Here is a 16,182-nt window from a genome sequence, read left to right as displayed (position 1 = left end):
GTACTTCCATTCCTTGGAGTATTAGGAGTATTAATTGTCAATAAGAAGAATGGTTAGATCTATACCAGCTGATTTGGTGATATTTCCACAATATATTGTGTTCTCTTTGGCCAAAGGCCATGCATGCAGTGTGTACTATCTATGGATGGAAATATCCTCCTCTTCAGAAAAAAAGCACCTCCAAAGCCTTTGCACAATGCACCCTCAAGGACCCTCAGTGATTACTTATAATCTGTGATTTCAGTAGTCCATCTCAACAATGTAAACATAGCCTGCTCAGCGCCTCCCAAATGTATTGGACCACTGTAGGCCCCCAGTGCCCCATCTTCCTGTTTTGAGTTGCTACCTGGGAAGTATACTTGTCTTGTAGGAGAGCAGGTGCTAAAATTGGTAGATATCATCAATGTCAGGAGATGACAACCTAGTCTTGGAGATGGAAATGGCTCCAATGATAGCACCCAGCCCAAGACAATGTGGGACCTTGCTACACAGAAGACAACAGTGCCTCAGCCCAAAACAACAGGGGACAACACCACCTTTACCTGACCTGGACCCTTGGCCATGACAGTGTCCAGGAAGGTAAGACAACTGATGACTGACAACTCCTGCACCCCCATCTAGGACTTGGTTACAGAACTCAAATTTGTCTTTCTAAGTTCCCTGATGAGGAGGAACCTTTGGAAGGGCGTTTTACCAAGCTAGTGCATTCCCTGTCACGAAGTCTCCTGGCTTACATTATTGCCTGTGATTCTACCAATTGGCCCATGATACTGGCCAGACCACTCTTGACTGCTGTCACCAATTGTGGCAGGCTAAGTCATGTGTGCTTACCCACACCTCACTGGAGTTCCAATTAATCTAACCATCCCCTGTCTGGCCACACCTCCTACATGGAGATGGACTGAGTTCTGGGTCCTCCAGGATTGGAGACATTTTGACATCTGTTGGGATAGTTATTTTTCTACCACCGCTGCCCCACCTACCACTTCACCACTTCCTCCCCCAACACCTTAGACACATCCTTTGAGGTCTCCCCAAATGCAGGATCATCCACACCATCAGAGATCAGACTGCCCCTCTACTACTACCTCCCCTTATGAGCCTAATAGTCCTAATATTTTAACACAGTGGGCTGAAATCAGAGCCAAGCTTCTCAGGAGATGTAATTGTTGGGCCTGTTAATATACCACACCAAAGCTGTTCCCTGAGCTACTCTAATTCCCCCTGGTCTGGCACAATTACCAGCACTACAGATATCACTCTCTCTTGCTAACATAAAACCCAAAATTACAGCCCAACTGCTTGGCATCCAAGGCATACATGTTTTTATTTGCCCCTCCAGAACCCCAAGCAGGGATTGTGTTTACATATCTGACCCAGATTTAACATGACTTGGAGACACTTGGGAGCTCAGTGTCACTTCACCTCTTGGGGCCTAGGGTAACATAGCCCATTTTCAGGTTCTCTAATTCATCCGTGGGGTATACCATGGTCCTGTGAAACTTGGGACTCATTACATGCACTCCTGATTCCCACAGCCCACTTCTGCCTCCCTTTATGCAAGGGGAACAACAGGGTCCAGACCCAAATCTGTAACTTCAAATGTGTCCTACCTGTATTAGTTCATTTTCACACTGCTGATAAAGACATACCCGAAACTAGGAACAAAAAGAGGTTTAATTGGACTTACAGTTCCACATGGCTGGGGAGGCCTCACAATCATGGCAGAGGGTGAAAGTCACTTTTTACATGGCAGTGGCAAGAGAAAAATGAGAGAGAAGGAAAAACAGAAACCCCTGATGAACCCATCAGATCTTGTGAAACGTATTCACTATCACAAGAATAACACAAGAAAGACCAGCCCCCATGATTCAATAACCTCCCCCTGGGTTCCTCCCACAACATGTGGGAATTCTGGGAGATACAATTCAAGTTGAAATTTGGGTGGGAACACAGCCAAACCATATTGTCCCACCCCTGGACCCTCCAGATCTCATGTCTTCACATTTCAAAACCAATTATGCCTTCCCAACAGTCCCCAAAAGTCTTAACTCATTTCAGCATCAACCCAAAAGTCCACAGTCCAAAGTCTCATCTGAGACAAGGCAAGTCCCTTCCACCTATGAGCCTGTAAAATCAAAAGCAAGCTAGTTACTTCCTAGATATAATGAGGATACAGGTATTGGGTAAATACAGCTGTTCCAAATGGGAGAAATTGGCCAAAACAAAGGGGATATAGGGCACATGCAAGTCCAAAATCCAGCAGGGCAGTCAAACTTTAAAGCTCCAAAATGATCTCCTTTGAGTCCAAATCGCACATCCAGATCACACTGATGCAAGAGGTGGGGTCCCATGGTCTTGGGCAGCTCCGCCCCTGTGGCTTTGCAGAGTACAGCCTCCCTCCTGGCTGTTTTCACAGGCTGGTGTTGCGTGTCTGCGGCTTTTCCAAGCAAACAGTGCAAGTTGCCAGAGGATCTAACTTTCTGGGATCTAGAGGATAGTGTCCCTCTTTTCACAGCTCCACCAGGCAGTGCCCCAGTAGGGGCTCTGTGTGGGGGGTCCAACCCCACATTTCCCTTCTGCACTGCCCTAGCAGAGGTTCTCCATGAGGGACCCACCCCTGCAGCAAACTTTTGCCTTGGCCTCCAGGCATTTCCATACATCTTCTGAAATCTAGGCAGAGGCTCCCAAACCTCAATTCTTGACTTCTGTGCACCCACAGGCTCAACAGCTTCAGAGGGTGGAAGCTGCCAAGGTTTGGGGCTTCCACCCTCTGAAGCCACAGCCTGAGCTGTACATTGTCCCCTTTCAGCCATGGCTGGAGCACCTGGGACACAGGGCACCAAGTCCCTAGGGTGCACACAGCATGGGGACCCTGGACCCAGCCCACAAAACCACTTTTTCCCCCTGGGCCTCCAGGCCTGTGATGGAAGGGGCTGTCATGAAGTTCTCTGTCATGGCCTGGAGACATTTTCCCCATAGTCTTGGGGGTTAACATTAGGCTCCTTGCTACTTATGCAAATTTCTGTGGCCAGCTTGAATTTCTTCTCCATAAATGTTTTTTTTTTTTTCCACTGCATCATCAGGCTGCAAATTTTCTGAACTTTTATGATCTGTTTTCCTTTTAAAATGGAATGCTTTTAACAGCACCCAAATCACCTTTCGAATGCTTTGCTGCTTAGAAATCTCCTCCACCAGGTACCCTAAATCATCTCTCTCAAGTTCAAAGTTCCACAAATCTCTAGGGCAGGGGCAAAATGCTGCCAGTCTCACTAAAACATAGCAAAAGTCACTTTTGCTCCAGTTCCCAACAAGTTCCTCATCTCCATCTGAAACCACTTCAGTCTGGACCTTATTGTTCATATCACTATCAGCATTTTTGTCAAAGACATTCAACAAGCCTCTAGGAGGTCCCAAACTTTCCCACATTTTACTATCTTCTTCTGAGTCCTCCAAATTGTTCCAATCTCTGCCTGTTACCCAGTTCCAAAGTCACTTCCACATTTTCAGGTATCTTTTCAGTAATACCCCACTCTACTGGTACCAATTTACTATATTAGTTCATTTTCATGCTGCTGATAAAGACATACCTGAAACTGGGAAGAAAAAGAGATTTAATTGGACTTACAGTTCCACATGGCTGGGGAGGCCTCACAATCACAGCAGGAGATGAAAGGCACTTCTTACATGGTGGCAGCAAGAGAAAAATGAGAGAGAAGCAAAAACAGAAACCCACCAGATCTCTTGAGACTTATTCACTATCCCCTGATAAACCCATCAGATCTCTTGAGACTTATTCACTATCATGAGAATAGCACAGGAATGATTGGCCCCCATGATTCAATTACCTCCCCCTGGGTCCCTCCCACAACATGTGGGAATTCTGGGAGATACAATTCAAATTGACATTTGGGTGAAGACATAGCCAAACCATATCACTACCTAATGTCTTTGGGCCCTCCCTTATATTCAAGTAGCCAAGACCCCTTGGTTCCCAGCCAGACCATATTCATTCTGACAAATGTGAGCTATTTTTATTTCCATACTCTTAGGAGCAGACTTATTCACTAGCAGGAACTGTAATGAGTACTGCCACTGTAACACAGCAACAAATCATTCAGGTCAGTACAAACTTGTCAGCTATGCTGTCCCAACACATAAATCTGATATAGCACAGTCTCACCCTGGTGCAACAATCACATGACTCTCTAGCCCAGGTGGTATTAGATAATCACCTCACCCTAGATTAGTTCCTGGTCAGAGCAGAGGGGAGGGAGTCTGCGCCATCTAAGGAGCAACCTATTGCATGTATATAAATAACTCTGACCACGTATAAACCAATCTAAAGGCCATGGCCCAACAAGTACAGGTATTTTGTGAGCTTACCCAGTTTTATAACATTTCCTCTCTGGCTCTGGGTAAAATGTTTGACCCGTTCACTTGGCTTGTCCTTACACAACCTGCCCTTTAAGAATGGGTAAAGGAAGTCCCTCTGGTGGAAATGAAAGGACACTAGAGAATAACTAATATTAGACAAAATAGAATGTAAGACAAAAAATTGTTCCAATAGACAAAAGCATTGTATAATGATGAGTCAATCCATTAATACATAATAATTATAAGCATATATGTACCTAATAAGAGCCCCAAAGTATAAGAAGCAAAAACTGACCCAGATAAAGGGGGAAATAAACAGTTCAACAACAATGGTTGGAGACTTCAACATCCCACTTTCAATAATGGATAGATGATCACCTAGACAAACGATAAACAAGGAAATAGAATATTTGTACATCACTACACAGCAACTAGACTTATCGAACCTATATAGAGTACTCATCCAACAGCAGAATACCCATTCTTTTTAAGTACACACAAAACATTCTCCAGGATAGACCATATGTTAAGCCACAAAACAAGTCTCAATAAATTGAAAATGATTGAAATCATAAAAATATCTTCTCTGATCACAGTGGAATGATCATAGAAATCAACAATCAAAGGAAATATGGAAAATTCACCAATTTGAGGAAATCAGCAACACACTTTTAAACAACTGATGGGTCAAAGAATAAATCACAAAAAAATAGAATTTACTTTGATATGAATGAAAATAAAAGCACAATGTGCAAAAACCTGTGGAATGCATCAAAAGCAGTGCTCAGAAGGAAATTTATAGCTGCAAATGGCTACATTCATTAAAAAAAGAAAGATCTCAATAACATAGCCTTCTACCTAAAGAAACTAGAAAAGGTAGAGCGTTCTACCTTGAGAAACTAGAAGAGCAAACTAAACACAAAGCCAACAGGAGAGAAATAATAAGATTATAGCAGAGATAAACTAAATAGAAAATTAAGAAAAACTATAGATCAGCAAAACCAAAAGTTGATTCTTTAAAAATATCAACAAAAATTGGCAAACCTTTAGCTACACTAAACAAGCAAAGAGACATAAGACTTAAAGTACTGACATCAGAAATGAAAGTGGGAACACTACTACCAACTTTATAGAAATAAAAAAGATTATAAAATAATACTATGAACAATTGTATATAAACACATTAGATATCCTATGAAATGGGCAAATTCCTAGAAACACACAAACTACCAAAACCAACTGAAGAAGTATTAGAAAATCTGAATAGCTCTATATCAAGTAAAGAGATTGAATCAGTAATCAAATCATTTCCAATAAAGAAAAATCCAGGACCGATTGTCTTCACTGGTGGATTTTATCAGACATTAAAGAGAAACCAACACCAATTCTTCTAAAATTCTTCCAAAAAATAGAGGAATAGGGGCACTTCTTATCTAATTCCTTGAGGCCAGCATTACCCTGTTACCAAAGCCAGACAAAGACACTATAAGAAACTAAAGAGTGATATCCCTTATGAATATAGACTCAAAAATCCTCAGAAAATACTAGCAACTCAAATCTAATAGCCTATTAAAAGGATTATACACTATGACCTACTGGGATTTATCCCAGCAATGCAAAGAAGGTTCAACATACAAAAATCAATGTCATACATCATATTAACAGACTAAAGGGGGGAAAACACACAGTTACCACAATTGATGCAAAAAAGGAATTTGACAAAATCCAACACTCTTTCATGATAAAAACACTAAATAAACTAGGAATAGAAGGGAACTTTTCCAACCTGCTAAAGATCATCTATGAAAAATCCACAATGAGCATCATACTTAATGGTGAAAGATTGAAAGCTTTTTCTCTCAGATCAGGAGCAAGATAAGGATGTCTGTTTTCATCACTGTTATTCAACATTGTACTGGAAGTTCTAGCCAGGGAAATTAAGCAAGAAAGAAAACTAAAATGCCCACAAATTGGAAAGGAAGATGTAAAACTAGCCGGGCACAGTGGCTCACACCTGTAATATCAGCACTTTGGGAGGCTGAGGCAGGAGGATCACCTGAGTCCCGGAGTTTGAGACCAGTCTGGGCAATATAATGAGACCTCATCTCTACAAAAATCATAAAAAATTAGCCAAGCATAGTGGCACGTCCCAACTACTCAGGAGGCTGAGGTGGGAGGATTGCTTCCAGGAGGCGGAGGGTACAGTGAGCTGAGATTGCACAACTGCACTCCAGCCTGGGCAACACAGTGAGACTCTGTCTCAAAAACAAAAAGAAAAGAAAAGAAAAGAAAACTATCTGTTTGCAGATAACATGACCTTACATACATAAAGACATAAAGAAAATCCTAAAGAATCCACAACAAAATCTATTAGGGCTAAAAAACTAATTCTTCAAAGTTGCAGGATATAAGATCAACATACAAAAATCATGTGTATTTCTACACACTAGGAGTGAACAATTCAAAAATGAAATTAAGAAAACAATTCCATTTGTAATAGCATCAAAAAGAATAAAATACTTAGGAATAAATTTAACCAAAGCAGGTGAAAGACATATACAATGAAAACTACAAAACACCATAGAAAGAAATTAAAGATGTAAATGGAATGGAAAGATACTCCGTCTTCGTGTGTTGGAAGACTACTCCCCAAATTAATCTACAGATTTACTGTAATCCCTGCCAAAATTCCCACTGTCTTTCTTTGCAGAAATGGACTAGCTAATCTTAAAGTTCATATGGAATTGCAAGGGTCTAAGAATAGACAAAATGATCTTGAAAACGAAAAACAAAGTTGGAGGACTGACACTTTCCATTTCAAAACTTACTACAAAACTACCATAATCAAGACAGTGTGATATCTATCCTGGCATTAGGATAGATATATAGATTGACAGACTAGAATTGAGAGACCAGAAATAAAAATCAATTGTACACCTATGTTCAATTGATTTTCAACAAGGGTGCCAAGACCCAGGGGAAAGAATAGTCTGTTCAACACAGGTGCTAGGACAACTGGATAACCCCATGCAAAGAATGAAGTTGGAGTCTTTCCTCAACATATGCAAACATGAATTCAATATTGATCTAATATCTAAATGTAACCAATAAAACTACAAAACCCTTACAATAAAACACACAGGTAAATCCTCATGATCTTGGATTTGGCAATGAGTTATTAGCTAGGATGCCAAAGCACAAGTAACAAAGAAAAAAATAGATAAATTGGACTCGACAAAATTAAAACAAAGAACATTATGAAAAAAATGAAAAGACAACCTACAGAATGGAGAAAATATTTTCAAATCATATATCTGATAAGGGTCTCCTTCCCATCATATATAAAGAATTCCCGCAACTCAGCCACAAAAAGACAAATAAGCCAATTAAAGCAGGCAAAGGACTTTAACAGACATTTCTCCAAAGAAGGTACACAAATGGCCAACACGTGCATGAAAAGATACTCAATGTCATTGGTCTTAGGGAAATGAAAATTGTAATCACAATGAGATACCACTTCACACTCAAGATGGCTATAATTTTTCAAAGGAAATTAATAAGTGTTGGTGAGGATGCAGAGATTGGTGAGAATGAAAAATGTTTCCGCTGCATGAAAAACAGTTTTGTGCTTCCTCAGAAAGTTAAACACACAATTACCACACGACCAAGCAATTTCACTCCTAAGTATATACCCAAAAGAATTGAAAACAGGTGTTCAAACAAATACTTATACAAGAATATTCATAGCAACACTGTTCACAATCACCAAACACTAGAAACACCTCAAATGCCCATCAACTGATGAATATGTAAACAAAATGTAGTACATCTATACAGTAGAATATTATTCAGCCATAAAAAGGAATGAAGTACTGATACGTGCTACAACATGGAAGATCCTTGAAAACGTTATGCCTAGTGAAAGAAGCCAGACACAAAAGGCCCATATTGTATGATTCCATTTATATGAAATGTCTTTTATAGGCAAATCCATGGAGGCTAATAGCAGATTAGTGACTGTCAGGGGCTAGGGTGGGAAAAACTAATGGGGAATGATTACTTAATGGGTACAGGGTTTCTTTTCGAAATTAGATAAAATTAGAAGATAGAATTTTAAAATGGTTAAAACAATCAATTTTAAGTTACATGATTACTTCAATTAATTAAAAAAGATACACAGAAACACATTAAAAACAGTATTATGTATTTTTTAGGTACATGGATGTAGTGTGTTTATAAATGCACAGTTAAAAACAAAATAGATAAATGCATAACTAGTTGTCCAGGATACCCTCCAAGCTGGAACCAATAACAATGCAGAGGAGGAAACATTGATCGCCAAGGTAAATTTTGAAATGCATAAATTTTTACAAGAATATATTTTACATGTTTAATTAAAAGTAAGTTATTTTATTAGAAAATTTACATCAGTTATACATGGTATAAGATCTGAAAGAATAGCTCTGGGGAAAAAATTCATGGGAAATTCCCTTTCCGCCTTATATGTGTCTGCATATTGAAATTTTGGCAACAGACATGTACTATATTTATAATCAGAAAAATATATATATCAAGCAAGAAGAAAAGAACAGGAAGCTGGAGAAGAAGTAGTGAGGAAATAGAGACCGAGGACCATGCTCTGTGAAAACTTAGTAAGACTCAGGGAGTTTGTCTAACCCCCACCCCCATCTGCTGCCACTTTCAACTGCAAAACTGTGAACTCTGGCAGGATTTTCCAGGGACAGCCAAGAAGATAGCAAAGTTACGGTATTATGGCAACTCCCAACCAGGCCAAAATGGGGGAGAAATGGTGGAGTGTGTCATCTTGACCATGGCAACCTGGCCTGGAAGGGCTGAGCCCCCAGAACACTGGCCGCTAAGTGATCCCTCCTGTCGGGGTGGATGCCTGACACCGGGACTAAGTGAAGGCCCTTGAGATGGCTGGTTCCAGCATTTGCTCACCCAGATTGGCAGTCATTAAGGGAAGTAATAGGATCCACTATTTTGAGGACTTTAAACATGCTTGGTTTACCAAGGTTGCTTGTTTGACAGTGGGGCCAGAACCTGTAAGATGCCCAGATGAGCAGTGCCATAGCAATGATATGAGGCAGCAGGATCCTCAAAAACATATAAACAGAAGCCATGGACAGTGTGTGGCCCTACAAGCCGTGGGCACCCAGCAAACCTTCCTGCAGAAAAATGGGTAATGAAATGCGTGCTAAAGCCAGAGCCAAAATGGCCTGTGCTAATTCTGAATCCTAGAAGCACAGCTTTTTGTGAGCTCCCAGGAGATCTGCTTGCACAACTGCATTCTTACAGTGAGGCAGGACAGAGCCAGGTTTTGTGGGACCTAAAACATATCATTTAGAAAGCCTACTTTAAGAAAAGCACACAAAATTAGAGATGTCAAATTAGTGAGTATTTATTAAAGATGAGAAAACAAATTACAACAGTTATACATTTTTTAAGTTGATAAATACATCAAACATAATATTTATATGAATTAACTGACCCACCTCTATATTTTCCTACATTTCAGCTGCATAACCTTTTAATGTTTCTTCATAGGATGATTTTACAACTGCTTTGTCTACAGAAATATTCTTATGATTGACATTTGGTATGCATAAAGCATGTGATTTTTCACACTGACTTCCACGTTGTTTACAGTAGCTCTGCTGGTTGTGCCCTACAATCACAGGAATTCAGATAAATTCTATTTCACAAAATTCCCACCAAGAAAAGAAAAAAGTATGGAAATGTTTAAAATTGTATCATTGCATTGTCAAGTATATTCCTGAAAAGAGAGAACTTCAATTTTAATCAGGCATCAATGAGACTTGAATCTTCCACTTATAGTTTTACACATCTAATAACAGGAAGAATTTTCTACAGACTGGCTTCTGGTTCCATACTTTTCACACTTACTTTTCCTCCCCTGCCCAAATACTTTTGGTGCCAGCACTGGAAGACACGTTCTTATTGGATAGCAGCGCTTCTGTTCCTGCATCTTCACGCCATGAGCAAGGTGAATGAACACAGCAACACCAGAATGGCTAGCAAGGATTTATGTGTTCCCAAGGGTGACTGTGAACCACACAAATCTATGCTGTTAAACTGAGTCTAGGCCGGGCGCGGTGGCTCACGCCTGTAATCCCAGCACTGTGGGAGGCAGAGGAGGGCGGATCACGAGGTCAGGAGATCGAGACCATCCTGGCTAACACAGTGGAACCCCGTCTCTACTAAAAAGACAAAAAATTAGCCGGGCGTGGTGGCGGGCACCTGTAGTCCCAGCTACTCAGGAGGCTGAGGCAGGAGAATGGCCTGAACCCGGGAGGCGGAGCTTGCAGTGAGCCGAGATTATGCCACTACACTCCAGCCTGGGCAACAGAGCGAGACTCCGTCTCAAAAAAAAAAGAAAAAAAAAAAAACTGAGTCTATCCCAACTCAGCCTTCCCTTAGTCTCGTGTCAAAAGAGGCTGCCATTCCACCCCACTCAACAGGAGGTGAGTGACAGAGGGAGTAAGAGGGAAGAGAGACAGAGGTCCTCTCCAATTGCAGCTGAAATATCTTGCTTTCACAAATTTTACCCAAAAATATACAGCTCTGTAAACACGTTCCTCGGGCCCTGACAGGCGCCCTGACACTTAAGCTTCAGGAAATCCAAATTGGCTATGAGTAGAGGCTTAAAGTAAAACTCCTTCCTTTTGGTAAGCTGCATGACTCTCTCTTCACTGCCATCAGGAGGATCAGGAATGCCACTGGGGCTGGGAAATAAACTGAAGGCAAGAGATAATGGTAGGCTCCCAAAGTGGTGGGAATCAATAAAGCAAAAGAGATGAAAGCAAGAGAAGAGGAGAGAGAAATGTGGTTAAAATGTGTGCAGACAGGACCTCATGAGGTAGAGTCTTGTGTGCAAGTGGGCGGAGTCCAATGATGGAGTTGTGACTAACAGTTGAGGGTGGGGCTAAAGACAAGGGTGGCCTAAATGACAGATAAGTGGACCCTAAGGATCAAGGCCATGGACACGCAAAATGTGAGTAAGGCCCTTGCAGTAGGGACTTACCTGAGAGGTAATGAACCGTGTCTAAATGTGAGTGGGGGATTGGAAACAAGATGGATGGGCCCTAGAAACAAGAAGTCAGGGGCACCTGGGCCAGGCCTTCTTTCCTCCCAAGATCGGAGATGGGGATAGGAACAGGAGGGGAGGGTCCCCCATTGAGCATCTCCCTGTTTTTCCTTCCCCCCAATCAGTTAGAGAAGACAGCCATAAAGATTCAGTCATGGTGGCGTGGAAACATGGTGCGCCGGACGTTACTGCATGCAGCACTCAGAGCCTGGGTCATCCAGTGCTGGTGGAGGTCAATGCAGGCCAAGATGTTGGAGCAAAGACGGCGCCTGGCACTAAGACTCTACACCTGCCAGGAGTGGGCGGTGGTGAAGGTGCAGGCACAGGTTCGAATGTGGCAGGCCCGCAGGTGGTTCCTCCAGGCACGCCAAGCGGCCTGCATCATCCAGTCTCACTGGCGCTGGCATGCCAGCCAAACCCGAGGCCTGATCCGGGGCCACTATGAGGTCAGAGCCAGCCGGCTGGAGCTTGACATCGAAATCATCATGACCTAGGGCGCTGACAGAGCCAAGGAGGCTGGATCTCTCTTCCAATAAAGACCCTTACTGACCATACACTTGCCCTTTGGAGATTAGACTCATGGAGGAGGGTTCAGCCCCTAAGTTTTCTGCCTTCCCCCCAGAAAGATTCCCTGGTGTGGTCTAGAGCCCCTGTCCTCAGGTCACCAACCTAGGCCCCTGTTCCTAACAGCATACTGGGACAGTCTTGCATCCAAGAGAGACCCCAGGGCCCAGGTCAAGCAATGATGCCTCAGTCAGCCTGATTTTGGCCCCTTCCACAGTGGGAGTAGGCATTGGGCTTTAGTCTCCTGCAGCCCCTGTCCAGGCATCTCCATTCAGATCAGAAGATCAGAGAATCTGGCTGCAGCCAGGGCCAGCTGGGAAGGCCAGGATTCCACAGGCCTGTGCTTGGCAAGGCCCTCAGGGCCGGCAGAGTGCTTGGCAGGGAGGCAGGAGGACATGGCACTTCAGCTGGGCAACAGCAGGACAGACGCTGTGCCTTATGGTGGGGAAGGGAGTCAGGGAGCAGCCAGCCAGAGCCAGCCCCTGGGGAAGCCAGAGCAGGAGCTGAGGGCAGCAGCTGTGCCTGCCGCCTGCCCACCCTGGGGCTGAACAACAAGGCTTCCCTCCCCTCTGCTGGGCACTTCCTGGGAGAACCAGGCATGGGATCGGGGAGGGGAGAGAGACTCGGGGGCTGTGGGGGGATGGTGGTGGGGGTGGCATGGGGGCAGGTAAACAAACAGAGGACTAGAGATAGGCAGGAGAAAGGGTTGTCCCTCTGCCACTGGAGGTCATTGGGCACACAGCCTCTAAATCCTATCATGTCCTCAGAAGCAGCTGTGCTCCTCCTTCACCCCCATGTCCCCTCTCTGGCCTCCCCCCAGGATGCCTCACCGTCTGCTGGGCCTGCCTTGGGTGGGTGCTGCTGGGCCACTGCTTTGCTAAGTCTCTCTCTGTCTCTGGGCACCTATGGCGCAACCATCTCTCATGTGGTCTCTCACTGTCTCTGCTTTGTCATCCATGCCCAAGGCCCCTCACTCTCAGCTTGTGTCCCTCAGATGTTTGTGTGAACCTCCATCCCAGAAGTCTGAGGTCTGCAACCCTCCGCAGGGTCTTTCCATGGTGGGCCCTGCAGGAGCGGTGGGAAGGGAGGTGTGCAGGGGTCTTCATGCCTTGCAGCTGGGTGACACTTTCCCTAATCCGTGTGTGTGTGTGTGTGTGTGTGTGTGTGTGTGTGTGTGTGTTGGGGGTGAGTCTCCAGAACAGCTGTAGCAGATGTGAGGGCTCAGGGTTCAGCCTGACACCCATCATCTGCAGTAGCTGCAGGTGGCAGTGAAGCAACTGGGTACCTGGACTTTCTGACTGAATCCCGCTCTTCCAAGGGAACCCATTCAGTGGTGCTGGATACAGCTCTGCCCACCTCCTACTCACAGCAGCAAGTGGTATGAAACTAGATAGGTCTGCAGCTGGGCATAATAGGAACTCTGCATGACTAACCCCTTAGGTGCTACCCCAAGAGTGAGAGGTGTTTAAAACCTGGATTGGCAATGGTTTAAGTCTCTGAGTTATATATTTTCAACATAGGACATTGCAATCCCCTAGGACACTAAAAAAAATAATGATACCTGGATCCACCCAGGGATTCTGCTTTAACTGGACTGGTATGAGGCCTGGCATCAGGATTCCAAAGTGCAGTCTTGGTTTGGGAACTGCTGAGTTAAGCCCTTCTCAGCTGGCCCATTAGTCCCACTTGAGGATGCTCTACAGAATTTCATGCTGAACACAGGAGACAGGTCATCAAGGCTTCCTGCTCTCTGATATGCTAACAATGCCAAGTGAAATAGGAATCCAGTGGGAGCACCACTTTGGGTCAAAAACTTTTGGAAACAGGAAGACACAGCTTGGTAGCTGGGGGCTGAATGGGAGGGGCTTTTGAGGGGAACATGAGTGAGACCTCTTGTCCCAGATAGACAGGATCTCAAGAAGATGGCACCACCCAGCTGTGAGCAATGAGACTCAAGGGCTAGCCCAAGAAAGCCAAGCTTCATCCAAAGCCTTCACCACCACTCCACTTTGGGTGTCCTGCTGGTGATCAGGGGCCTTAAGAAGCTAGGGATGGTCGGGACCTGTGGGCAGTGGGCATTGGAGAGCCCCAAGGAAGAGGAGGTGAGTGAGGCATGGGATGAGAGTCAGGAGAAAGGCTCCTCTTTAACAGTGCGGTCTGTGGCCAGTGTTGGCCTAGATCACTGGAGCCACTCTCCCCTCCTCAGCAGGGGTAAGGCTGCTGGTGGGACTCTCAGAGGCAGACCTCAGAGGCCCTTCCTGTCACTCCTTACCATTGCTGAGGATTGAGCTGCAGGAGGAACTCTTTCTGAGAACACGTATCATATGCTGAAACACTGAAGTGTAGAAGGGGAGGCTGTGCTTGTGGCTTTGGGATGGGAGTAGATCTGAGAGCACCCTAGGGGGACCGAGTATCCTCAATCTTGCTCCTCCCTCAGATGACATGGTGTCCCCAAGAGATACGTGCCCACAGCTCTCCCATAAATAAAGAATTGCATTGGCCCTCACACTGGCCCAGCCTGCTGAGGCCCTAAGAAGGTAGCTCAGTAAGTGAGGGCCCATCCCCTGCAGTTCTCTTCCACCACTGGGAAAGGATTCCCAGATGGCATCTCATCTCTTTGTCCCCAGGGTGCCCACCCTATGCTTTCAAGCCTCCCACCTGATACATCACCAACCTCAGCTCTGACCACACAGCCCCAGGGTCTCCAGAGCCTTGTCTTCTGCTTCTTTGTGTCCCACGTGCTAAATCCAAAATGAGATGACCACAGCCACCGCCATGCCATGCCAGGCAGTTTGAGTGGACTGACCAGCATCCCGCTGACCACACATACACCTATGTTACAGGAGGGCACCACCCTACTCCATCCCCACCCTGCCAGGGTGGAAATGCTTAGTGTGAAAAAGTCGATCAGCTTTGTTTCAAAAAATTGAGTTTGCTCAAGTCCACAAGTTAGTGGAAGCAGGCACTTATGTAGAAGAGCTACAGTGAGTTGAAAGAAAAAATGTTTCCTGGGCACTCTCAAAGCTGTGCTTTCATATCAAGTGTCAACAAATAACTTCGCATAGAGTTTTACCTTTAAAAAGGTGACCATAGATTTTGAGAGTGAAAGGGGCACTCCTGATAAATACATTGGAAATACCAAGTGCAAACCATGACTGTCCTGGGAAAACCGGGAGGTGTTAGCAGCCTATTGGTAAGCCTCCATATGCAGAGGGTGGCAGGAGGTGGGGGATGGTGTAGAGGGCAGAGAAATTTCCAGCTACACAAGAAGAGACAAAAGAAAAGCCCATGCATGACCCTGAGAAAGAGTGTGAGGAGGCTGAGGTACTGCTGCAGCCTGCTGCCTGCCCCTGCCCTCCATCTCTTTCCCTTGTGTCACCCCAATAGGCAAAGGGAGATCTGAGAATATAACCTGGGGAGACTGCATAGCTCAGAGATGAAAGGAAGCAGAAGCCAAGGGAGATGCCTAAGTGATGGGTCTGGGGACAGCTCCCACTGAGTCCTGTACACTTCCCTATGGAGCATGTAAGTAGCCAAGATCCCTGGGATCCCCAGATGGGGGAGGCAAGAAGTGCCAAGAGGACTGGTGGTGGCAAAGAGGCCTGAGATAGAGACAGGAAGCCACAGACTATAAAGACCTTGCCACCTGAGGCCAAGGCAGGGACCATGGGCATTGCAGAAGGTGAGTTTAGGTCAAGGGGTGGGGCACAGAGAGGTCCATTTCTCAGAGGTGGATTGAGGATAAACAACATGTCACCCATAACAGCAGCAGAACCAGTTGCAAGAATCAACCCAGGGTTGGGAGCAGTGGCTCACGCCTGTAATCCCAGGACTTTGGGAGGCCAAGGTGGGAGGATTGCTTGAGCCCAGGGGTTCAAGACCAGCCTGGGCAGCATTGTGAGACCCTGTCTCTAGTCTCTCTCTCTCTCTCTCTCTATATATATATATATACACACACACACACATATATATATATATAAAATATGTAATATATATATAGATATCAACCCAGGAGGAGAAAGTGGAGGATGTGAGTGGAGCATGATTGGCTATGAGTTGATCATTGCTGAAGCTGGATGATGACTACTGTCTGTATTTTTGGATATGTTTGA

The 16,182-nt window shown here is 44.6% G+C and overlaps 1 protein-coding gene across 3 annotated transcripts; it reads left to right on the top strand.

Annotated features, from left to right (window-relative positions):
• The first annotated feature begins 11,337 nt into the window (after window positions 1-11,337).
• IQCF6 (IQ motif containing F6) lies at window positions 11,338-12,060 on the top strand. 3 transcript variants are annotated; one of them, XM_009445564.2, is made up of 2 exons: window positions 11,338-11,413; window positions 11,632-12,060. In XM_009445564.2, exons 1-2 carry the CDS (start codon window positions 11,366-11,368, stop codon window positions 11,998-12,000), a joined length of 417 nt encoding a protein of 138 aa, XP_009443839.1. In that variant the 5' UTR covers window positions 11,338-11,365; the 3' UTR covers window positions 12,001-12,060. The 3 variants fall into 3 exon arrangements, with proteins under 3 accessions (XP_009443839.1, XP_016795763.1, XP_526204.3); XM_016940274.3 differs by having other exon boundaries at window positions 11,380-11,470; XM_526204.6 differs by having other exon boundaries at window positions 11,386-11,450.
• Window positions 12,061-16,182: the final 4,122 nt, after the last annotated feature.

The sequence above is a fragment of the Pan troglodytes genome, chromosome 2 (genome assembly GCF_028858775.2).
Source record: "Pan troglodytes isolate AG18354 chromosome 2, NHGRI_mPanTro3-v2.0_pri, whole genome shotgun sequence".
Lineage (NCBI taxonomy): Eukaryota > Metazoa > Chordata > Mammalia > Primates > Hominidae > Pan > Pan troglodytes.
Note: the sequence above shows the minus strand (reverse complement) of the source record. Positions and strands in the feature narration are given on the sequence as shown.

Bases quoted from the DNA above. Each gene is read 5' to 3' on its own strand.
- IQCF6 (XM_016940274.3), top strand. From the start codon at position 11,399: ATGGACACGCAAAATGTGAGTAAGGCCCTTGCAGTAGGGACTTACCTG. The intron at 11,471-11,631 runs GTGAGTGGGGGA...CCCCCCAATCAG, and splicing joins GTAATGAACCGTGTCTAAAT to TTAGAGAAGACAGCCATAAA.